This window comes from Mus pahari, chromosome 7 (genome assembly GCF_900095145.1).
Source record: "Mus pahari chromosome 7, PAHARI_EIJ_v1.1, whole genome shotgun sequence".
NCBI classification, from domain to species: Eukaryota; Metazoa; Chordata; class Mammalia; order Rodentia; family Muridae; genus Mus; species Mus pahari.
This window is the reverse complement of record NC_034596.1, coordinates 65667657-65693293: the sequence shown is the minus strand read 5'-3', so window position 1 is coordinate 65693293 and position 25637 is coordinate 65667657. Positions and strand designations below refer to the sequence as shown.

The following is a 25637-nucleotide window of genomic DNA, read 5'->3' as shown; positions in this document are numbered from 1 at the left end:
CTCTCTCTCTCTCTCTCTCTCTCTCTCTCTCTCTCTCTGTGTGTGTGTGTGTCTCTCTCTCTCTGTGTCTTTCTGTCTCTCACGCTCTCTCTCTCCCTTCTCTCTCTCCTCTCTCTCTCCCTCCCTCCTCTCTCTCTCTCCTCTCTCTCTCCTCTCTCTCCTCTCTCTCTCTTTCCATATCCATCCTATTATCCTGCCTCACTTGCCTCACTTGCTTGCTCTTTTGCCCTCTCTCTCTCTCCCTAACTCTCTATACTGCCCAGGCTGGTTTTGAACTTGAGCTTGTCTTACCTTAGCCCCTTGAAGGCCGGGAATACACGCATCCACCACCACACCATGCTCATAGTTTCCTCCCTAAGAGAAATAGACTCTGAACCTGAAGAGTGTAGTGTGCTCCGGCTGGCAGCCAGCAGAGCAAGCTCATTTGTAAACCGGCCACCCTTGTTCCTGCCATTGCTCTATGGAGTCTGTTTGGCCTGATGGTTGTCAAACTCGCCTGGCACACAGGCCCTGGACTGTACATATATTATGTTATTCACAGAATCAAAAAGCCTGGAACACAATGGTACTCAAAAACATAGCTGCCTCGGGCAAGTTCTCCAGTGACCGAACAATTAAGGAGTATGCCAAGGACATCTGGAACATGGAGCCTTCGGATCTGAAGATTTCCCTATCCAATGAGTCCAGCAATGGGGTCAGCGCCAATGGGAAGTGAATGTTAAAATATACTCTTATTCAATGACTTCTTATTGAACTTGAGTATTTTAGAGCTTTCCTGATTCTGTTTTTTTGTCATTGAATAGTTAAGTGTCTCTGGGGATGGGAAGGGAAAATGTATGTCTATATTAGAGCTAAAAATAAAATGTCAACTTCCAGTTGTCAATCAATAGCCTGCTTGGATTCCTTTCCTCAAAAGAAATAGACCCTCCTCCCCCCCCCCCCGGCCCCAGAGCTCCCAGGGACTAAACCACCAACTAAAGAGTATACATGGAGGGACCTATGGCTCCAGCCACATAAAGGGAATGGCCTTATCTGGCATCAGTGGAAGGGGAGGCCCTTGGTCCTGTGGAAGCTTGATGCCCCAGTGTAGGGGGATGCTAGAGCCACAGCGAGGTGGGAATGGGGAGGGGTGGCGAGTACCCTCATAGTGGCAAAGGGGGGATGGGATGGGGGTTTTGCAGAAGGGAAACCAGGAAGGTGGACAGCATTTGAAATGTAAATAAATAACCAATAAAAACTAATTAAAAGTAATCAGATAGCTGGAAAACTGCTTGGAACTGTTTAATGCCATTTATTTAACTAAGGTAAACTATTTTCCTTCTTACACTGCTGTGGCAGTCCGAACTCCAGGCTGCTGTCTGGGTCTGGTCAAGCTGTTATAACAAGAGCCACAAGTCCAGATAACTTACAAAGAGCATAAATTTAGTCTCACAGTTCTGGAGATATAAGACGTCCAAGAAGAAGAGGTTCACAGGCTCAGTATCTGATGTGAGCCACTTTCTCGTTCCTAAGTGGTACCCTCTCATCCTATCCTTTCCCAATGGAAGAAACAGAACGAATTCCTTTAGACCTGTGTTTTGGGGACCTAATTCCATCCCCAAGAGCCCGGCTCGCCACCTTTGAAAGCCTTCGCCTCCTGATACCATCACGCTGACAGGAGCTCGGGGACAGACACTGAGTTCGTAGGCTAGCATTCCCCTTACTTACAAGTACCCCAGCAGGGTTTGTAGGTGGGCATTCATAGATGAGATCACATTAGATTCTGATTCTCCACAGTGAAGATTTGGCATGATTCTCAGACAATGATGGACTAAAGAACATCCCATACAGCTTTGTTTATTCAAGTGCCAGGTGACCTGTGAAAGTCTCAGTGGCTTCAGCTCATCCAAGCAGCCCAGCACAATTTTGCATAAAGAAACCACCCAGCCTCAGGTGAGGTTTGTACCACATCTTCACTGGAAATTTCTGCTGGTCCCAGCCTTCATGCCCACTGCTGACTCAGGAAGTCTCTGCAGGAAAAGGAGTTAGGTCAACTCACACTTGGGCTGACTAACTCAGGGCTGCCTGGTCACCACTGCATCACAGGGGTCACAGTTAGCAAGAGTTCTCACCTCACCGTACTTATCAGCGCGGGGCTCTTAAAGAGAAAGTCGTGATGGAAGCCAGGAGGAAAGATGACCATTTTGACCCTGTCTTTGTTCCTGTAGGCACTGCGTGCAATTTCATAGAGCTGCAGAGGTATCAAAGGCAAGAGGCAAAGGTGGTTGTGCATAGCCATAGATCTCCTGGTCTGATTTTCCTGAAAGGGAGGGGTACTTGGGGGAGCTTCTCATCAAATCGGAGACTGAGGGACCCTACAGATCCTCGGGTGTCTGTTCCTACAGCTACCGACCAGAATGCCTATGACTAAGAGAGAATACTAGTGACCGCTCGTCCTCTCTCTGAGCACATTTCACTGCAAAGGCTCAAAGGATTGTTATGGGCCCACTCTGGCATGGCTTTGTTTAAAGGAAAACCTTGTTAGAAGTGACATGGGAGGTCTCACTTGGCCACAGACTCCAGGTGAGGGACCAAGGTCTACCCCTAACCCCAATCTCCCTTAAACTAAATAGCTACGTTCACTGACGCTCGCTATTTAGCTCAGGGAACATGACTTTTTAGGGATGTTGAGGATCCGCTATAACGTGGGAGACCTCTACGTGCCAACCAAAGGTCCGCTGGATGAAGAAACGGTAGAGTTCTTGGGCTACCTGCTTCCCGAACTCCAGAGGCACCTTCCTGTCGTCTTCACCGTGCAAGATGAGAAGCGGGGAGGACAGAAACTTCACACTAGGAGCAGACATGACAGAAACACCCAGTTTAAGAATTCAGCCTGAGCTTTAAGTTACAGTTCTAATGACACATGAAGTTTGCCCAAAGCACACACACACAAAAAAAAAATAAAACATTCCTTCCAAAAAGTCACAGCTTTATGTGTGCAAAACTTCACCTACTAACCATTTTATCCCGTCCATGGTTCCCTCTGTTTCATTTGCTCACACAATTGAATTGAATTAAATCACAAAATACACATCGCAAGGATGGTCTTGTGTCCTGCTAGTAGACCTTACCTTTCTCTTCATTCTAGTCCACTGTGTAATGCCTGAATTATTTTCATTAAAAGTCTACAAGATAGGGAGATGGCCTAATGGGTAAGAGCACTGGATGTTCTTCTGGTCAACCCATGTGACTGCTCACAATCATTTGTGACTACAGTCCCAGGGGATCTAACACCTCCTTGGGCACCGGACGTACAATATGCACAAAATGCCCACATACATGAAATTAAAATAAGTAAATCTTTAAAACTCTATGAAATAAAATAACTCAAAAAAAAAAAAATCACTACCAGAGAAGCTGAGTCTCTCTACAGCTTCCAACCAGAATGCCTATGACTAATAAAGAATAGTAATAACCACTCGGCCGCCCTCTGAGCACACCTCACTGCAAAGGCTCAAAGAATTGTTACGGGAGAAGCAATTTATTTGCTTCTCGCCCATAAAAGTAGAGAATGGATTGTGCATCCCAGGTGTGATTGGCCACCTGTGCCTGTGCATCCCAGGTGTGATCAGCCACCTGTGCCTGTGCATCCCAGGTGTGATCAGCCACCTGTGCCTGTGCATCCCAGGTGTGATCAGCCACACCTGGTTAGCCCAGCTTGGCTATACAAAAGGCCACTGGCATGCTCTCAGGCCCTACTCAGACTCTTCCCTGTCCTTCCAAATTCACCACAAGAGGTTACTGCTTGGAACACTAGCTCTCCTCCAGTGCTGAAATAGGAAAAAAGATATAGTAACAACTGCTTATTTAGACACATTCTTAAATTATTTCTAATCATTGTATCTACTGCTGGGTCACTGGCTGGTATAGCACCGGTTTGGGCTACTTGGAGAGTAAGACCTAGCAGTGACAGGCCCCCCATAGATGGTTAGACTAGACCCTAGCAGCCTTTCACGACGTCTGTAAAGATGACTATTTATGACATCAGAGAAGGCACTGCGTAGGCGAAAGCGTTGACTCACATAAGAAGAACAGCAGATCCTGAAATGTGGAGAAACCCTACTCCAAACCTGGTGCTCATCTCCTAGAACATCAGGGACATCCAGTGATATGCAATGCCTATACTCTGGGCTCTCATCTGGGATGCAGTGGCAGTTCCTGGAGAGCTAGAGCAGACATCGGTTAGCTTACTTTTCATCGTTAGGGAAGACAATTTTCTCTTCTTTAAGGGCATCCACAAACGTTCGTAAACATCCTGGAAGCTTCCAGTAAATCTATTTAAAAAAAATAAAAAATAAATAAAACGGGAAAACCAAAAATGTTAGTGTTTGCCCCACAGCTGTCTAGAATACGTGGTTGCTGGATCTCAACAACTTTCCCAAGGAGGCATGCATGCAATCTGCTCCAGCCTCTCACTGCGTGAACCCTAAATAGCAGCAGAGCAGCTACTCTCTAACTCTACACTAAACTTTAGGAAAACACTTTTGGATCCTTAAAAGTAGTTCCTGTAAATGAAGAATTTGGAAGGGGAAAACAGAAATGAGCAGAGAAACAAGCCGCATATCAGTTCTAGCATCATCGATAATCAGTGTTAACATTTAGTTGTATCTTCCTGTATCACTTCACTTCAGAGGCACGTGGCAGACACTGTTCCTCCACTCACAAGGGAGCAGAAGCACACAAAATCTAAAATTTGCTTCTTATGCAAGCAGAATGAACTCGCTTCTTGAGGGAACAGCGTTCAGATTAGCACATTCTGATGAGGTGTTTGATATGTGGATGATTGGGTTTAGAAGATTTGAGTACTCTAAATGGTAGAAAGTGGTTTGTTGTTGGGGCCTCCACTAAAAAGCCTCCCTCTAAGCATTGTATTGCGCCCCTTACAGACACGCTAAGAGTTGCTCCCCGGACGTCCCAGAACACAGCGTTCTCATCACCGCCCACTGTCAACGCCCACTTGTCACCCGGACCAACCACCAATGTCGTCACCGCCCACTCGATTGGACCTGCCTTCTGGACACAGCTCTGCTGAGGATTGGACCGTGCGCCATTGATAGATTGAGACATGCGACTTTGAGAGACACACAGCAGAGACAATGGGACATGCGGGAGAGGGTTAGGTTCTCCTGTGTGTAATTAATAAATAATGTTTCTTCCTTGTAGCTCATCCCTATTTTAGGAAGTTTAGCTCTTCAGTACGAACCCAGTCCAAGGTGTTTTCTGCCCACGCAGACAAGGCGCCTGTAGCGTGACGCAGAAACACACAGTTTGTTATTATAATGCTTTAAAAAACGTTTCCAGTTTTGACAGTGGCCACAGAACACTAAATACAATCGTCTTTGTTTGGTCTGTTGGTTGGGGGTTTTCATTGGTTGGTTGGTTGGTTGGTTTTGCTATTTTGGTTTTTCAAGACAGGGTTTTTCTGGTAGTTTTGCCTGTCCTGGAACTTATTCTGTAGACCAGGCTGGCCTTGAACTCAGAGATCTGACTGCCCCTGCCTCCCAAGTGTTGAGATTAAAGGCATGTGTCACCACCACCCAGTGACAGCTTCATTCTCCACAAGCTGAAGTTCTCCTCTAATGTCAATCTGCAGTAAGTAGAGTCGGAGCTGAACCCAACTCCCAGTGGAGTGATTGTAACGTCACATAATTTAGCTCAGAACCCCTAAAGACTTCTGTTTTATAAAACTGAGAATATGGTGCAGAGGACAGGAGCTTTGCCCAGCACAGCACCCACCTCCCACTTTCCCACACCCATAAAGTGAACCCCAAATCCAAAATTGCCCTCTGTCTCCACTGTGGTCAGCCCACGGCACTCTGCCTTTGGGCAGATGCAGCTCCCAGCTTCCACCCTCCCCTCCTGTATCCTAGCACTGCTTAGCTTAAGCCCTCTAAGGATGTTTGCATTGAGCTGACCACAGCACCTTGACCTTTCAGGTCCTGCAGAATCGGGTGGCTGCCTCTCTCCCCTGCCTTTCCTTACTAAACCCCTTGCTGGCTATGTCTGCCTTGGTTGCCTCCTGCTTCTAGAATAGTACAAACTTCATCAAAATGACAGCCTTCCTGCCTTTCTCAAAGCCGCTCAGGGTCTCAGCTGAAGTCACACTTTCCTTCTCTGTGGTTTTGTTTGTTTGTTTGTTTTTTGTTTTTGTTTTTTTAAATTTTTGAGATAACAATTTAATTAAAACATTTCTCCTTTCCCTTTCCTCCCTCCAAACCCTCTTTTAAACTGACCCTTCTCACTCGCCTTCAAATTCATGGCCTCTTGTATTCACTGACTGTTATCCCATGCACATATGTGTACGTGTGTATACATATATGTAACATATATATAATACTTACATGTTCCTAAGTATAGCCTGTTCAATCTGTATAATGTTACTTGTATGTATGTTTTCAGGGCAGTTTTATAGATGTTTTTCTAGCTTAGATGTTTGCAGCCTAGTTGAAGTCTTACCTTCCATGTTCCATGTGACACAATGTTCCCCTTTCCACCGCAAGTCAGTACTCTCTGGCTGGGACTGGCCTTTCTGTTTCTCTTGCAAGGATATAACTGCTTCACTAGTTGGAGTGGGGGTGCAAAGACATTTCTCCTTTCTGCAGTTACCCTCAAAATCTAGAACACTTCCTGAAATATATTAGATTTTCAATAAATATTTGCTAAAGGTCGACTGTATCTTTTTCTGTGACCGTCCTTGTGTACATCTTAAGCTGTTACTCCTCCTCAGCCTGACTTTCAGGTTTCGTTCTTAGAATAGATTTTTCACAAAAGAAAGACCAGCAGACTCTCACACAGCTCTCCTACTGTAGCTCTGAGCGGAGGATAGAAGGATAGTGTAAGCTGGACATCGCAAAGGGACAGAAATAGGCACAGAACGGGCAAGCCAAGGCCAGGAATCTTCACAGCTTTTTTAGATGGAATCTCACAGTGACACCAGGCCAGTTTCTGGTTTTGAACTCATGATCTTCCTGCCTCAACTTTTCTGAATAGCTTATATTATGGGTACACAGTGCCACACTTTTAAAAAACAATTTTTACATTTACTAGAGCATGTGTGCATACATGTGCACACACACACACACACACACACGCACACACACATACACACATACAATCACATGTCCTGTGAACCTGGAGTTCAGAGGACAGCTTGTAGGAACTGGTTGTGTCCCTCAACCGTACGGGCTCTGGGGACCATGCTCCAGTCAACGCTCCACAGCAGGTTCTTTAACCCACTGAACCGTCTCCATAAGCTTCCCAATTATTAAAAAAAAAGAAAATCATGAAAACTGAGCCTATAACCTGCCACCTGAAATGTGCTATTATAGAATAGTGACTTCCTAAATGTTACAATTATAATAATTCAGAAAATGAAATCTGGGCAGTCAGCTGGCAGAGCCAGGGTTCCTAAGGACTGTGAAATACTAGAGGAGAGTACCCCTCTAAGTCGTGAGGTACTTGTTACATCAGCAGCTCCCGGTTTGCAGTGTTAAACAGTACCAAGGTGCAAAAGAAGAGCCCATTGACCAGCAACTGTAAGTACTTTAACTGGTGATCTTTCCCTGGGCCAGCCACATGCAGGATGATCCTGGATGGAGCTGCCAGACAGCGGCAGTCAGCTGCAGCACCCAGTCAGTGAGCCATGGGATCTCAAACATCCCAAACTCCACAGTGCTGGTGAACTGCCACACCAGCAGGGGAGAGGTGACCCAGGCACCAGTTTATCATTGCACGTCAACAACCATCTGCAAGCTTTATGACATCTGAAATGGAATTGAACTTTTTAAAAGATCAAGAGAACCTGGGTGGGTGTAGTTGTACACACCTGTAGCCCTAGCTACTTGAGAAGCTGGGGCAGGAGAATCATTTTAGCCCAGAAGTTCTGGGCTATAATATAGCACTCCTCCATGGTCACTGTTCCAGCTTCTGCCTCCAGGTTCTCGCCTTGAGTTCCTGCCCTGACTCCCCTCAGTGCGGAGTACAAGCCATAAGATAAAATAACCCCTCTCCTTCCCAAGATGCTTTTTGTCCTTGTGTTTTATCACAGCAATAGAAACCCTAGCTAAGCCCAGCTAAGCTATGCATAGATCGTGGTAGAGTCGGGGAAGGGATCAACCACACATCAAGTAATAATGCCCCAAAGTATACAGGGTTATGAAAAGGACTCTTACTTCTCCTATATGGTCAAGAAGAAATCACAGTGCTATTATAGAATATTTTAACTAAATGATAATTAAGTACTTAAATATTTATGTATTTAAATACATAAATATTTTAATAATTAATATATAAAATATTAATAATATTAATATTTTAATAATTAAATACATAAAATATTTATGTATTTACTTATTACATATATATGCAGTGTGTGTGTGAGTTGTGTGTGTGTGTGTGAGTTGTGTGTATGTGTGTGTGTGAGTTGTGTGTGTGTGTGTGTGTGTGCTTTCTTGCCACAGTGCAAATATGAAGGTCAGAGGACAACTTGTGAGAGTTGATTCTCTCCATCCCCCATGTGGGTTCCAGGGATCAAACATAGGTTATCAGATATGGTAAGTCGAATGAGAATGGTCCCCATAGTCTCATATGTTTAAATACTCATCACACACACATACACACACACACACACACACACACACACACACACCCCTGCCATGGTGGAATTGTTTGGAAAGGATTAGGAAGTGTGGTCTTATTGGAAGAGGCGTGTCACTGGGAACAGGCTTTGAGCTTTCAGAAGATGCCATTCCCACTGTGCTCGCTGTCCCCTGCTTCTGGATGGCACTGTGAACTGTCAGCACGCCTGCCCGTGACAGCGTCACTCCTTCAGAAGTCCTAACTTGGCTGGGCGTGGTGGCGCACGCCTTTAATCCCAGCAACCTGGTCTACAAAGTGAGTTCTAGGACAGCCAGGGCTACACAGAGAAACCCTGTCTTAGAAGTCCTAACTTCCTGAAGCTGTAAGCCCAAATAAACTTCTTTTTAAATAAGTTGTCTTGGTCATGACATTTTACTCAGCAATAAACAAAGTAAATAATACATGAGGCTTGGCAGTGAGTATCCTTACCCAGTGAGCCACCTTGGCAACCCTTGAACTAGCTGACAATTAAAACACACTTCAAAACTTGTAGGACTCAGAAGTGGAGCTCTGGTAGAATATATCCTAATGCATGCATTGGAAAATAAGTTCCCCCAAATAAATTATTAGATAAAGCTGGGCATAGTGGTGCACACCTTTAATCCCAGAACTCAGGAGGTAGAGGCAGGCAGATCTCTGTGAGTCCAAGATCAGCCAGATCGACAGAGCTAGTTCTAGGACAGCAAAGGCCACATAGAGAAAACCTGCCTTCGGAAAATATATATATTAATACAATATATTAATATAATAAAATTCGGTATATAAGAGGACAACTTGTAGTGGTACCATCTCAAGAAGTTTTCAAATAAAACAAATATCAAAAATATGACCAGGAAATTAGTGACATAGTTGTTCTGACCCAAAAGGCTGGAAAGGGACCAGCAGGGAAGATAAAGGTAAAGACAGAAATTAAGGAAACAGGGAAAAGCCCGGCGTGGTGGCACACACCTTTAATCCCAGCACTCAGGAGGCAGAGGCAGGTGGATTTCTGAGTTCGAGGCCAGCCTGGTCTACAAAGTGAGTTCCAGGACAGCCAGGGCTACACAGAGAAATCCTGTCTCAAAAAACCAAAAAAAAAAAAAAAAAAAAAAAAAAAAGGAAACAGGAGTCATTCATTCGTTCAGATGACTAGAAAACTTGACAAAATCGACTGCCTCCTACTGTTCCTGCAGGTTGCCTGCGACTCACAGCTGCTCCCTGTCCTGGGAGAAAGAAGCCATGGTCTCTGCCCTTCCTCCATCCCTGCATCCTCTACCACAAGGAACAGCAGAGACCGTCCACCCTAAAGCCTTGCACCCACAGGACTCAGAGGAGCTGGCCTCCTCCAGAGGACTGTCTGCTCTTTCCCGCTTCCCAGCCTACGATCCCATTCACTGTGCAGCTCTCCACAGTGTATTCCACCCCCCCTCAGCTACACACAAAGTCCCTGCCTTGGGCTAGCTCCTCCTCGACTATGTTAGAAAGATAAAACTACAGAAACCTAAATGATAGATAAATTAGCAAGCAAATAGAAATGTAAACGTTAACAAGGACAACGGAATGCCATGCATCATCAGTATTGGAAATGTACCAACACCCCCAAACTGATCAATAGATCCAATGCAACCCCAATCTATCCAAAATATATATGAAAATACAAAGGGTTAAGAATAGCCAGGTGCAGGCTGGAGAGATGACTCAGCGGTTAAGAGCACTGACTGCTCTTCCAAAGGTCCTGAGTTGAAATCCCAGCACCCTCGTGGTGGCTCACAACCATCCATAAACTCAGTCCTAGGGACTCTGACATCTTCTTCTAGCCTCCTTAGGTACAGCATGCATGTTGTACCACAGCCATTCATGCAGGCAAACACCCATACACAGAAAACATTTTTAAAGGAAAAAAATAAATTAAGGATATACAAGGCAACATTAAGCATGAACAAAATTGAAGACCATGTCCAGCAAACATTAAGTTGTAGCAATGTGCTATAGACATCAAAATATTGAAATACTCAGAAGAGAATGGATAGACAATGAGGAGAAATAAAAATTCTAACAGCTGTGCACAAGTTTGTCCACATATAGACTCCAATGCATGTAAATGCTGTTACAGAATGAGTAAGTTCATCTTATAAGTGGTCCTGTGCCCATGGATACCCCTCTCTACATAAGCACCCAATCCTGAGAATTGTGACTTTTAATGTAAAAGATAAAAACAGTTTCTAGAAAGGATCATAAAAATATCTACATAAACTTGGGTAAGCAGAATTTTCTTATACAAAACACAAAATCATAAACTTAAAAAAAAAAAAACTGGTGAATTGTGCTCTGTCAAATTTAGGAATATTTTTCCTCCGTAGGACCTGTCAGTAAGGGAGGGGAAAAGCCAGGCAAAATACTATAATTTTCCTACTATTTGTGAGACTGTAAGTCCAAGTCCCAACACACATACACACACACACACACACACACACACACACACACACACGAGGAAGGGAGAGAGAGAGAGAGAGAGAGAGAGAGAGAGAGAGAGAGAGAGAGAGAGAGAGAGAGAGAGAGAGAGAGAGAGAGAGAGAGAGAGAGAGAGAGAGAGAGAGAGAGATGAATATCTTTGAGTAACAGGATGGACCTATTGGTAGTGGTGTGTGCATTATAGCTGAATACCATATAACAACAGAAATGACCAAACTACAGTTTTTCACATGCAGAATCAAGTCTCATAAGTAGAATGTTAGTGAGAAAAGTAAGTAGAATGTAACCTATGTAATTATGCTTGTATATAAGTAACCTATGTAATTATGCTTGTATATAAGTAACCTATGTAATTATGCTTGTATATAAGTAACCTATGTGATTATGCTTGTATGTAAGTAACCTATGTGATTATGCTTGTATGTAAGTACCCTATGTGATTATGCTTGTATATAAATAACCTATGTGATTATGCTTGTATGTAAGTACCCTATGTGATTATGCTTGTATATAAGTAACCTATGTGATTATGCTTGTATGTAAGTACCCTATGTGATTATGCTTGTACGTAAGTACCCTATGTGATTATGCTTGTATGTAAGTACCCTATGTGATTATGCTTGTATGTAAGTACCCTATGTGATTATGCTTGTATATAAGTACCCTATGTGATTATGCTTGTATATAAATAACCTATGTAATTATGCTTGTATGTAAAAAAGCTCAGACAGGACTACTCCTTAGAGACACACACATAAGCAGGATCACTGCAAAGAAACACATAGATGTGGCCACCTTCCCCTTGAAGCCCTGGAACTTTTCTTAAGAAAACTTCAGAAAATTCTGTGATGGTTTCTGGTACAAAACATTTCAGAAATAAACAATTAAAATATCCCTATGGTGTCTTATTGCATCAAATAATTTAACATTTCTACCTGCATCTCCTCTAAAACTTTCCTCACACTCCTGTGCTATGCCTTCATTTGCTCACATTTATTGTGTGTGACTATAAACAATTGAGTCAGGCCTGGGAAAAAAGTGTAAACTTAGATTAATGAACCAGATGCGGTGGCTCATGCTGTAATCCCAGAAATCTAGACGCTTGTGACAAGAGGATTGTCACTGATTGGAAGCCAGCCCGTGCTACACAGAGTGAGTTCAAGTGTAGTCTGGGCTATGAAATGAAACCTATCTCAAAAAAACTAATGATGATGATTGATGTGTTTATAAAACGATAAAGAGGGCTGGTGAGATGGCTCAGTGGGTAAGAGCACCCGACTGCTCTTCCAAAGGTGCAGAGTTCAAATCCCAGCAACCACATGGTGGTTTACAACCATCCTTAACGAGATCTGACTCCCTCTTCTGGGGTGTCTGAGGACAGCTACAGTGTACTTACATATAATAAATAAATAAATTAAAAAAATAAAGGAAAAAAAAACGATAAAGAGAGGAGGAATATGTGTGGAGGTGTGGTGAGGTATGGGGAATGGGTGCCTCAGTGGGCCCATGCCAAGGCATCCCTTGGCATGGGGAGGGGAGTTAAGAGGGTAACAGAGGCAGAGAAAGGCAGAGAGGGAGAATAGAGAAGTAGACGAGCAGAGGAGTACTTTACTCATGAGCACTTGGGGGGGGGGGGGGGAAGCAGAGGAGCAAGACAGCAAGGAGGAGCAAGACAGCAAGGAGGAGGGAGCAAGCAGCCCCTTTTATAGGGTCAGGCACTCCTGGCTGTTGCCAGGTAACTGTGGGGTGGAGCTTACCTGGCTGCTGCCAGGTAACTGTAGGGTGGAGTTTACCTGGCTGTTGCCAGGTAACTGTGGGGTGGAGCTTACCTGGCTGCTGCCAGGTAACTGTAGGGTGGAGTTTACCTGGCTGTTGCCAGGTAACCGTGGGGTGGAGCTTAGACAGAATGCTAACAATGATGATGATGACGATAACAACAGGAGAATGGGCATAATAAATATTTTAGACTCATCTTTGTTCCACTTTCTTGAGAAGACTAATGTCTATACCTGGGGTACTATGTAAAAGCGTGTTCTCTAGAATCGTCCTTATAAAATAATGTAAGAGCTATGGCTGGTATTCATAAAGCTGAAACATGTATAAATTTTTTCAATTTAAAATGAGTAATTACCATAGTAAATCTATATCCAATGAGTTCTAAAGTTATAAAATGTGTGTTCACTTCAGCAACACATGTATATAATATATATATCATACAGTTCATTTGTGGGGGTATAAAACTTTCACTTAATTGTCTCCTCTGTTAGAGGAAATGCTTGTGCCTTTGGTAGTAAACTGACCAGAACAACTCAGAAACATATGAAGCTTATTAAAGACATGAGCCCTATTCATGGATGCCTGGGTATAGAAACAGCCAGGACACAAAGTGAGAGGAATGAGAAACTCACCTTTACCAAGGGATAATTGATAGTCGCCACCCACATGTTGGTAAATGGAGATTCTAAGATAAGAGCATCAACTGGACATCCTAGAAAACATTAAAAAAAAAAAAATGAGTTAACTCTCCTCTTCAAATAACAAAACATCACCTTCCCTAGATAAGAGGGGGAGTCCTCAGGGTCTTGTACATGAACTGCCTACATCAAAGCCATTTGTGAAATGTTTTAATATGCAAGCTCAGTGTACCTGGGGTAGGGACTAAGAATGTGTGTGTGCGCACATGTGCACATGTGCATGTTCACGTGGGTACACATGTATATGCAAGCATGCATGCACATGTGACACATGAATATGGATCCAGAGGTCAGCCTCAGGTGTAGGTTGTCAGGAACCATCCACCTAGTTTACTGAGACAGGGTAGCTCATTGATCCAGAGCTTGCTGGTGAGGCGAAGTTGGACCCGTGAACTCTAGTAATCCTCCTGCCTCTGCTTCCCCAGTGATGAGATTAGAAGTATACCACTACAGTGACCATGGTGGCATGGACATTTCATCCCAGGGCGTGGGAGGCAGAGGCACCAATCTCTGGGAGTGGTGTCCAGTTTTGTGTACATAGTGAGCCCCTGTCTCAATAAATCAGTAAATAAGTATCCCATGATCACGCCACCATGCCTTGCTCTTTCACAGGGGTTCAGGGAATAGAACTCATATCTAAATTGAGCATAGCAAGTGCTTTACTGGAGTTATACGGAGGCACTACTCCAACTCAAGAGTATGGCTTTTAGCCAGTCCTCTCCTTCTTGAGTATCTCTATGTACACGATGGTTAAAACCATTGCCTTCTACTAAGACTACAAGACTTCCTGGGCTCAGAGATTGTAGGAAAGCAGTGTTCCATGGAGAAAGAGGCTGATTGGGTTGTTTCCTCGACGTTCAGAGAGCAAGTAGAAAATGCATATGGCAGAAGGGTATTTTTATATGTGTATGTATGTATAATGAATATGTACTATATGCACATGTGTATGCATAGATGCATAGATGTAAGTGAATGTACATGCATGTGTGTATGTGTATTTGCACATGCGTGCATATGTGATATTTGTGTGTGTGTGTGATATGTGTGTATGTATTTGAAGGTACCTGAGGACTGCTGATCTATGAGAATTTTTAGAGCCAGTACCAAGTGAGAAAAGCCCAAATAATTTAAGCTGCCTTTCCCCTCAAACTGATTGATGAAACTCTAAATCAGTGGTTTTCCACATGTGGGTCATGACCCTTTAGACCATTGGAAAACACAGAAATTTACATTAAAATTCATAACACTAGCAAAATGATGGTTATGAAACAAATTACAGCAACAAAATAATTCTATGGTTGGAGGGTCACCTCAACATGAGGACCTGTATTAAAGGTCGCAGCATTAGGAAGGTTGAGAACCACCACCCTAAATGCTTCCATTTTAATTGCCAGGATTCAAAATTAAAACTGAGAAGTATTAGTATTCTCACAGAACCAGAACAAAAACACTACTGTTCGGGGTGTGGAGATAGCTCGGCTGGTACAGTGGTTCCCATACAAGCATGAAGATCTGAGACCAGATCCCAGCAACCAGACAAGGACCGGTGTGTGGCGGGTGGCGCGTGTGTTTTACTCCCAGCACGGAGGAGGCAGAGATAGGAGGACACCAACTCCCTTGGCTGCTACTCTAGCTGAAAGGTGAGCTGAAGGCTCAGGGAGAGACCCTGCTCAAAAGATAAGTAGGAGAGCAACTGAGAAGTATATTTATCACCAATATTTGGACTTTACATGCATATCTTCACACATGCAGACGTGTGTATACACGAACATGAACACATATACATACACACAAACATGTGTGCACATGTGCACACAGACACATGCAGACACATGTGTGCAGTCACATTCGCACACATACAGATACACACATACATACACATGTGTGCACATGCATACATGCTTATACACATATGTACATGCACTCATGCATGCACACACATACATACGCAGACAATGAGGTAGGGAGACTCCAGACCATTTCTATGAGCTTTGTCTGTGACCTCAAAGGACTTCACTCTAGGAAAGACAGTCCATTTGATATTAAGCAATGCTGATAAAGGCTGAGGGCAGCTTCAAATCAACTTAATCTCTGGTTCGTGGTGACTTTATCCCCATCCAAAATGCCTTGATGGAGAAATGTAGAGTATTCCTGGAAGAAGACAACATCAGCCCAAGTTCTCAGTTTATCACTTTCCATAAGTAATTGCTATTATGTAATCAAAAATAACTATGTCTATAAAGACCTAGGTTGTAAATCAGTGATTTTACACTTGCCTACCATGCCTGAGGCCCTGAGTTCAACGCCCAACTGCAAATAAAAAATACAAAGTGTCAAGTGTTGATGGCACATGCCTTTAGACCCAGTACTCAGGAGGCAGAATCTTTGTGAATTTGAGGCCAGCCTGGTCTACAGAGTGAGTTTGAAGATAGCCAGAGCTACACAGAAAAACCCTATCTCAAACAAACAAACAAACAAAAAACCTGAAGTCTAAGGCTATTTTTACTGGGATTTGAGAATCAACAACAACAACAACAACTTGGGCAATCTGGTCAGCTGCCAGAAGTCAGGGGTGGCTAGAAGGAAGAGAGGAAGACACAGAATTAGACACCAGTCTGTGGGCAGCTGCACTGGGGGCGTTAGAGCAAGCATGTGAACTCTGGGTATAAGGGTAAACACACAGGATTGTTGTCCTTAGACAAAAGAAATCAACAAGCAGGCAGGCAGGCAGACAGGCAGACACAGACAGACAGACAGACAGACAGACAGACAGACAGACAAAGGGATTGACTGACTGACTGACTGACTGACTGACTGACTGACTGACTGACTGACATATATAGACAGACAGACAGACAGACAGACAGATAGGCAGATAGGTAGACAGACAGACAGAGGATACATGTTTCTCAATGAAAGCACACATATTTCGCAGTAAAGATTTGTAAGCAACTGCTAGACAAAGCAAAACCATAGGCAATTGGTTATGAGCTTTTTAATATTTTCATAGCAGCATTTGGATACTTTTTTTTAATCCAACACTTCAATACATGGAATAAACCCTATTTTTTTTATCTTTAAGCAAATGTTCTAGCCCTATTCACATCTATTCACAGAGATTTCTAAATTCATAAAACCAGTTAGAAAGCAAGAAAGTAAGCTACACTTTCAAACTCTAGATTCATGATACACTCAGAACTCTTTGACAAACACCAAGAATATTATGGAAAGCAGGCTGCAGAGGGCAGTGTGACTATGATTATCATTTGAGAATGTATTATTTTCCTGTCCTATCATTTAAATAAAACATCATTTTAGAAAGAGGACTCTAGCTGGGCGTGGTGGCGCACGCCTTTGATCCCAGCACTCGGGAGGCAGAGGCAGGCAGATTTCTGAGTTCGAGGCCAGCCTGGTCTACAGAGTGAGTTCCAGGACAGCCAGGGCTAAACAGAGAAACCCTGTCTCGAAAAACCAAAAAAAAAAAAAAAAAAAAAAAAGAAAGAGGACTCTTTGAGACTAAGACTTGCTATGTAGCTCAGGCTACTTCAAACTCAAGCTCTTCCTGCCTCAGCCCCTGAGCAATGGGATCCTAGGTGTACACTACCAGACCCCAGGGAAGTCATTTTAGCTCTTTTCTTAGTATTTATTCTTATTTTCACAGCCTATAATAGTTGCACTTACACTGCTAAAAAAAAAAAAATCCTTCAGAGTTGGGGGACGTTGGGGTCTATGTCAGTGTATGCACTTATACACACATTTCACAGAACCTCCTGGCTTTATATTTTTCTACCTCAAGACAAACCTCTTCTGTTTAGGAATCTTCCATTACCTTTTGCCTCTAGGACTCTCGCAGCATTTGTTGCAACTCTGTAAAGAAAAATGACAGCATGCGTGTGAAACATGGCAGTCACTCGAACACTGTGGCCTCAACAACCCAGTGGCAGCAAGTGATGGGAAAGCTCTGGACTATCTGCCTAGAAAAATCCAGACCCCAGTTTTGCCCAGAATTGGCCCTGATGTAAGGGTCTTATTCTCTAATGCTCTCACAAATTATTCCAGAATTGACGTCAGTGTCATAATTACACAGGATGTTTAAGGGACTTGTGGGGAGGGTGTCTTACAGGCAGGCATCCTGACAGGGCAGGCTCTTACTGTTTCTGGAGTGAGAGTCCAAAGAATGGCGGTTTCCCTGTTTGGCTTCCCTTCCGCTGTTTGCTGTGACTTTAAAGACATAAAACCCCTCCAAGGACCCACCAAAGGACACGTCTTCAGCGGGCACTTACGCTGATCCCAGAGAATGGCCCCACAGACACACAGGAGTTCTACCACTTCTTGCCTTGGTCCATTCATAGACACAAACAATGTCTGTGGTTAGTCCCTCCTCCGTGGGTGTACCTGTAGAATCCCCAAATCCTGGCAGCAAGAAGAGACAAACACAGGATCATGCCCTCCAACCCAAGCAGTCGTCAAAAGCCTTCAGCCCCGCCCCGCCGCATCTTTTTTCATCGCTCTCAACACATACCTCTGTAGTCCACAGACAACACATGGAAGCCGCCATCACTCAGCACCTGCATACCATATGAGCTGTTATCATTTCAAAGGAGAGGATACAGAGAAGATCCCTCTGCAACACATCTATCTTCCTAGTTGTAATGGGAAGAAAGATGTCTCATGAGGGGCTGGGATGCAGCTCCCTGGCAAGGCACATACCTAACATGTTCAAGGTGCTTGATTTGAACCCCAGAATCACAAAGATTCTGTATTGTTTTAAATCTAGAGATGAAAGTCCGTGCAAAAGATGGAAACAGCCTAGGTCACTCACATCCGGGCTTTGCCACTAATCGGCTATCCAACCTTAGCCTGTTTGTTAAACATTCAAACGTAAATAATATTCAGGGCTGCTGGAGGGCTACATGGATATGGTACTTATGAACCTGATTCCATGTCACAGTATCATTTAAGCAATCTCCAGAGCTGGGGGTGTGCCTCTGCAGTGGAGCCCCAGCCCGGCAAGCTCAACGCCCTGGGCGCCATCGCTGAGACCACACACACTCTGAATGAATGAATGAATTTCTCTGATAATAAAACACTACACAGGGGCTGGTGAGATGGCTCAGCAGGTAAGAGCACCCGACTGCTCTTCTGAAGGCCCAGAGTTCAAATCCCAGCAACCACATGGTGGCTCACAACCATCCGTAACGATCTGGCGCCCTCTTCTGGAGTGTCTGAAGACAGCTACAGTGGACTTACATATAATAAATAAATAAAATCTTTTAAAAAAATAAAAAATAAAAAATAAAACACTACACAGAGTGTGGGGAGAGGCAAATCTCATCGTGGAGAGGTGCCTGTCTTGAGTATGGTCAGATAAAAGATATACTTTCAACTAAAAGAATAAAGAGATCGCCACTTGAGTATGAAATCATTGCCCAGCCCCAAGTAGATAAGGAAAAAAATATATATGAAAAGCTCAATTTTAAATGAACCAAAACACAATAATATACAAAGATGAGAAATTCTTAAAGATCTATTTTGTAGATAAACTGAAGTGAACATTCATACTAACTAGCTAGAAGTTGCACAGGTCATTATGGGCAAAGCCGAGATTCTGCCCAAGCCTGCCTGGCCCTGTCTGTATCTATAGACTATGGCTTCCTACTGCAGGGGATGTGTGTGGCTCTGCCTCATCGGGGATCTTCAACATTCAGATCGAACTACAAGTAAGGAACTAACTGGAACTTTCTGCTTAAGCCAGGCTACATAGTCTTCAAAAAGCTAACCAACACAGAGCAGCTAGGTACCAGGGACATGGGGTAGGCTTGTAGCACCCCACCCACACTGAGTAAAGATAACAGTCACAACCCTTACTTCCCAAGAGTTATTCCTAAGAAAATAAGCAAAGCACAAAAAGCAAAAGAGATGCCTTAAGTATTCTGTAGCAGGTTGGAGAGATGGCTCAGCAGTTAAGAGCACTGACTGCTCTTCTGAAGGTCCTGAGTTCAAATCCCAGCAACCACATGGTGGTTTACAACCACTCATAGTGAGATCTGACGCCCTCTTCTGGGGTGTCTGAAGACAGCTACAGTGTACTTAGAAATAATAATAAATGAATCTTTTTTTTAAAAAAAAGTATTCTGTAGCTATTGTATTTAAGTAAATTTGAAGGAAAAGTGAAATTTATTATAATATCAGTGGGCTAGTTAGCAGTTAGTTATGAATGAACTGGAAAAGGTATAGCCTTTAAATTGGTAATTGTGACCCTATGTTAAAAACATGGAAAATAGGGCTGAGTGTGGGATAGGAGTCTAACTGCACACTTGGGAGGCAGAGGCAAGCAGATCTCTGTGAGTCCAGGGCTAGCCTGGGCTATATAATAATGTCCAGGTCAGCCAGGGTTACATAACAAAAAATGTTTATAAAACAATGTTAAAGCATGCAATATAAATTTATATATAGGTACAGCAATAGTATCAAAGGTTTTTATGAGAGAGGGAAAAGACCAGAAAGAACTCAAATGAAGGTAATTGAGTTAGGGAAGGAGGGAAGGAGGGAGGAAAGGAAGGAAAAAATAATATGATAATAAAGATCTTTGTGCTTGTTTGTTTGTTTAAATCACATGTCCAGACAGGCTCAAAAGATTTGTGGAAATGAGATGAAATTCATGAAAGGGTTTTAGGGCCCAGAGTTATTCTCCTGCACACAGAGGTGTGCCACCTGTACACACACACACACACACACACACACACACACACACGCTCCCTGCGGTCTCTCAGACATACCTGTGTCAGCTTAATTCTTTCACAAGCCGCCCTGTAAAGGAGAGAGGCAGAGGGAAAAAGAAAACCATAAGAATTAGGAACCACTAAGACAAACTCAATAAAAGTCACTCTTAGGTGTCGAGCCTACTCAGTCTTTTCCCCTTTTCTGTTTTGGATTTTTTTGTTTTGTTCTGTCCCGTTGTGGTTTGAGACAGAGTTCCACTGTATAGCCCTGGTTGGCCTCACAGAACTCACACAGACCTCTCTCCACTCCCCCAGGGTTGTCGTTAAAGGTGTGGGTCCATACCCGGCCTAACAACTCTGGTCTGGTTTTTGATTTTTAGTTTGGTTTTTGGGTTTCATTTTTGTTTTTTGCTTTGTTTTGTTTTGTTTTGTTTTGTTTTGTTTTGTTTTGTTTTTTGTAGTTAAGAGAAAGAACAGGAGAAAAAGAAATGTCTGGTAGTACCAAGGCCAGCGGCCCCGTGTCAAAGCAGGTGATTGAACAATGACTCCATTCTCCCAACCCCCTGCCTCTCTTTGGGTGCACTGGTCTCCCCAGGCCTTCCCAACAGGAGCTTTTGATAATGTACTATAACCCATCTCCTCTGGATTCTGTGCAGCAGAACTTAACCCTTAGGTGTTTTCTGTCAGTTAAAGGAAAGTTTGGAAAGAGCAATTCAGAACCAGGGGTGGGGGTGGGGGGCAGATTGGATCACCTGCACTCAACTCCAGCTTGTCTGAACCCCATTAACTCAGCCACAAAGTACAAGTAGAGAAAGATGTGCCTTTGGGAATACAAGATACCCCCAAAATGACAGCGTCCACTCTCAACCTTGACAAAACAGAGCAAAGAATTAGCCAGAAGGCAGGAAATCCTTTAAGAAAAAAATTGCCGTAGAGCCAAAGTTGTCCAGTGAGTGAACCGTGGGGTTCTCAGAGCATCTAGTTAAAGCAATAAACCCATTCCCTAGAAACAATACGGAGCCACACTACAAATTTTATATACAACTTTACTAGATTCTCCCATGGCTAAATACACTGATTTGGGTGCCTTAACAAATCTCCCAGGACTTCCTGTCTGGGGACTGGTGCTCAGTGCTCAGTACACTGCTGGCTGCAAGCTGAGACTTCAGGGCAAAGGCTGAGAACGGTGTGGCACGTGAATCTGAATCAACTGAGTACAGTTTCAGATTCACACCGAGGCATAGGCACGGCAGTATGGTCTGCTGATCCTTTAAATAAACCCTACTGGAGCACTGTCCAACTTCATAAATCAGAACAGTGTTAAACAAGGCTGAGCACTACTCAGTTTCACTGAAAAATCTCAGGGAATGTGATTCTAAAACAGACAGAGAGAAGGCAAGACTTGAGAAAGCCATCATCACCTGACAGAACGTGACAGACAAAGAGGCACAGGCGAGGTAGCCAGTGGGCAGGTTCCTGAGCCCATCCCTTGGTTTGAAGTGCCCTACCCCCACAGATTCAAGGGAGATTCTGGGTTTGTGCTACCCTGCTCCTCCCCCAGGCAGAGCTGCTCCTCCCCCAGGCAGAGCTGTCCTGCAGTTCTCAACTGATAATAGTCTGGGCCAGGGAAGGCTTTGACAACACATCAAAGAACAAGAGGCTTCTGGGAGGCCAGCTTTGTGATAGGGACCACAGAGACTGAGGCATGAATAAATATGTTACAGTGGAATTTATCAGAGTCCCCAGATTCTGTGCTCAAGAGTTCAGGGTGACTTCTCTCAGGTGTCAGGCTTCTGATGAATGGAATTAATGCTAACTAATGGACTCTCCACCCCGTCATTTTCTGGAAGAGACGACCAATGGTGGAAATTGCTCTGTTTGCCCTTTAAAGCAAGCTTAGACATTTTCTGGCCACCCATGGGTCTGTCAATTCATGGAGTATTTGGAGACCATTTGGAACTTGCAAGCCTTACACCGGGAACGTGTGTCACATAGTTATGCATACATTCAAAGCAGTGCAGGGGGATATTTTACAGGCTACGTGAGAAGGATTGCATGAAGCCATTCGCACACAATTATTCCTAGCAACAAGAACAAGAACACACCAGACTAAGGCTGAGGTGAGAGGGGCTGGGCAAATAAATATTCTTTCACACAAGAATCTGAGGTCACCGTGGCCTTTGTGCAAAGCCATAGTTCTGACCAGTCTTCTGCGGATACACATGAATGAGGAGCACCAACGCCCATGAGGCCCTCCACTTCCAGCTGCTAGCTCTAGTCCTTCTTGGTTTAAAAACAACTGGTTCCATTTCGATTGAATCCATCATCTTGGATTATCTTGAGGAGTCAAGAAACCAGTGGTTTCGTTGAAATTGAGATGGACACTTCAGAAGAATTATTATTCCCTCCCATTCAGAAACAGACCCAAGTCATTCTGTATGCGTTCTGCTTGTTTAAAGAGAACGTGTTTGCCAGGACACCTTCACATTTCAACAAAGAAGTAGAAACAGGAGAAGGTATGTCTATGACTGAAAACTGGCTTCACTCTCCCATGGCTTAGAAATGCTCTTAATCTTTCAAAGATAAATAAACAGATAGACAGACAGACACACACGGAGCAGACATGCTGACCTGTTTATTCCGCTGCCATGAAGATAAATAATAATCGGGTTCCCATCACTGAGGGAGGCTTCGTACCAGCATCGACACTTCCCCTTGGCCTCTTCTCCCCGGCAGCTGGGGACTGTGTGCCTGAAGAGCAAGAAGAGGTTTGACTATACCACAGAGGCAGAAACGGACTTCCTTTCCTTATGTTTATAAGAGAGATAATGTATCAAAAACAACAGCTGCATATACACATACTTTAAAGTCTTATCTAAGTAACTCGTGCATAAGCTAGTAATGTAATCTAAGAGCACAAAATATCTAAGGAAAATTGCTACTGCAACCCCACCCCCACAGGGCGAGTTAACTGTCTACAGCTTTAATCCTTCTAACTTTGATCTCATTTAAGAAGTTTCCAAGATGGCAGTTCCTAGACACAAGCCACTGAAGTGATAACAAGGACAAAGGTTGAAACAAGTAAAGGAGAACATATATTTATTTACCCCGAATTTGATCTTGAACCCAAGCTCATCCTTTCTTTTGTCCTCTCTGTAACCAATATATTATTAAGACACTCATGTGTTTCATAGCTGCTTATGTTTTGATGCTCTGGTTTCAGCATATGAACAAATAAAAATTTTGAAAATACACTTAAAGATGTTCAACAACATGATGTAGGGTGATGACTAGTTTTGGTTGTCAATCTGACACACCGGGCAAGAAGGAACCTTAGCTGAGAAATAGCCTCCATCAGATTGGCCTGTTGGCATGTCTGTAGAGTGTTTTCTCAGTGGCTAGTTGATGGAGAAAGGCCCAGCCCACCTTGGGCAGTGCCATCCCTAGGCAGCTAGGTCTGGACTGAATAAGAAAGGCAGCTGAGATTGTAAATATCGATCTTAGAGTTCTTCTATGTCTTTCAACTAACAAGAGAACAAATGATAGATTGTATCATTTCACAGGACATGCAGAATTGGCCAACAGGTGATGAATCTTCAATCTTCTCAATCCCCAGGACCTCCGGAAATCCAGGTGCCACTGTCCTCTGGGTGAGTTGATCATGAACATAGGTGCCTCACCAGGCCCATGTGGTCAATCAAACTATTAGCTAGACTGTCCCTGAGGATACGGAAAAAGTTATATGCACTGTTCCAGAACATTCTCCAGTTGCAACTTCAGATTCACTGATGAATTATAAAACCAAGTGTTAATAATGGCAGCCAGGGCTTGTGAGATGGCTCAGCGGGTAAGATCACTGACTGCTCTTCCAGAGGTCCTGAGTTCAAATCCCAGCAACCATCTGAAATAAAATCTGATGCCCTCTTCTGGTGCATCTGAAGACAGCTACAGTGTACTTACATGTAAAAATAAATAAATGTCAATGATAATAATAATAATAATAACCACAACAAAAATTTTAAAAATAGAAGGCATGTGACCTCAAAAGATGAGGTAGGGGTAGCTGGCAAGGGAAGAGCTGATCAAGTCCTGGCTGTGGTGTTGGTCAGTGTCTGGATCAGAGGGATGACAGCATGCATCTATGGAGTAAGGCAGAAACCAAGAAAATTCTAGGAAGCAAAAATGGAGCAGGGAGTTGTCACAATAAAAGGTGTATGGAACAGCTTCTAGAAGCTTCCACAGATAGCCAGGCTCTACAGGCAGGCAGCACAGTCCTGCTGCCCTCTGCTCTTCTAACAGAAATCCTGCAACCTCCCCCCTCTGTGTGTGTGGGTGGGGTGTGGGTGGGTGTGTTTCTGTGTCTCTCTGTCTGTGCCTCTGTCTCTTTCTCTAGCCATCTCTTTCTCATCTTCTTTCTACAGTTGATGCACGTAAGCAGAAGGGTCACGGGCTTGGGGTGATGTTTCGGTGAACAAAGAATGCATTTACATGTCAGGAAAGCTTAAGAATCCGAGTTAGGAAAGTGTCAGTTGGCTCACTCACCAGATGCCAAGCAGAACCTTGGGCTCAGGCCTGAGGAAGAAGTTCACTGTGTGAGCAATCTTTGTCTCTGGTCGCTTTAAATCCACGAAAAGGGGAGCTGTAACTGTAAGGCAGAAATCATAGTCAGCCCACAGCATCAGGCTCCCCGTCTGTTTAATCACAGGGTTTTAAAAAGCTTCACCTCTATAAGCCAATGGCTGTTACCCTTCCTAAAGTTGTGAGCCTTTATTACAGTCCTCATATCGTGGTGGCCTCCAGCCATAAAATTATTTCATTGCTATTTCATACAGTCCTCATATTGTGGTGACCCCAACCATAACATTACTTCATTGCTATTTCATAACTGCAATTTTCTACAGTTGTGAATCCTCATGTAAATACTTGTGTTTTCTAATGGTGTTAGATGACCTCTGTTGGGCTATTCCCAAAAGGACTGCTCACAAGTTGAGAACCACTGTTGTAAGCAATTAGTTCTAAGTTGCAAGCTAAGCAAGAGAAGAGTTCATGCATTCTTCACCCTTTCTAGGGATAAAAGCAGAAGAAATCATTTGTCCAAAAAGGTAAATAGAAAAGGGCAAAAATAAACTCGCAGGGAGTGTCATTATCATAAACTATAAAGCAAAATATAGCTAGTACTGATATACAATGAGGGTGAGACACTGAGAGCTAGGGCTCCAGTATTCTAGGGGGGATAGAAATCAATCTCTCTATGTTCTCTCTCTCTCTCTCCTCTCTCTCTCTCTCTCTCTCTCTCTCTCTCTCTCTCTCTCTC

At 43.6% G+C, this 25637-nt stretch overlaps 2 protein-coding genes across 4 annotated transcripts in view; one reads left to right on the top strand and one right to left on the bottom strand.

Moving 5' to 3' along the window:
- Pygl (glycogen phosphorylase L) overlaps positions 1 to 889 on the top strand; it is a 35855-nt gene extending 34966 nt beyond the window's left edge. Inside the window, exon 20 of one of the 2 annotated variants that reach the window (XM_021202728.1) lies at positions 542 to 889. In XM_021202728.1, coding sequence (XP_021058387.1) covers positions 542 to 715 — 174 coding nt within the window. In that variant the 3' untranslated portion in view covers positions 716 to 889. The remainder of the gene's footprint in view (positions 1 to 541) is intronic. The other variant, XM_029540831.1, reaches the window with a different exon arrangement.
- Positions 890 to 1822: 933 nt separating this feature from the next.
- Abhd12b (abhydrolase domain containing 12B) overlaps positions 1823 to 25637 on the bottom strand; it is a 30577-nt gene continuing 6762 nt past the window's right edge. Inside the window, exons 3-13 of one of the 2 annotated variants that reach the window (XM_021202594.2) lie at positions 24866 to 24968; positions 22955 to 23074; positions 20381 to 20411; positions 18124 to 18169; positions 17885 to 18014; positions 17431 to 17468; positions 13536 to 13615; positions 4231 to 4313; positions 2751 to 2829; positions 2112 to 2230; positions 1823 to 2009 (exon numbers count right to left, since the gene is read on the bottom strand). In XM_021202594.2, the coding sequence (XP_021058253.1) occupies positions 1982 to 2009; positions 2112 to 2230; positions 2751 to 2829; positions 4231 to 4313; positions 13536 to 13615; positions 17431 to 17468; positions 17885 to 18014; positions 18124 to 18169; positions 20381 to 20411; positions 22955 to 23074; positions 24866 to 24968 (857 nt within the window). In that variant the 3' untranslated portion in view covers positions 1823 to 1981. The remainder of the gene's footprint in view (positions 2010 to 2111; positions 2231 to 2750; positions 2830 to 4230; positions 4314 to 13535; positions 13616 to 17430; positions 17469 to 17884; positions 18015 to 18123; positions 18170 to 20380; positions 20412 to 22954; positions 23075 to 24865; positions 24969 to 25637) is intronic. The other variant, XM_021202595.1, reaches the window with a different exon arrangement.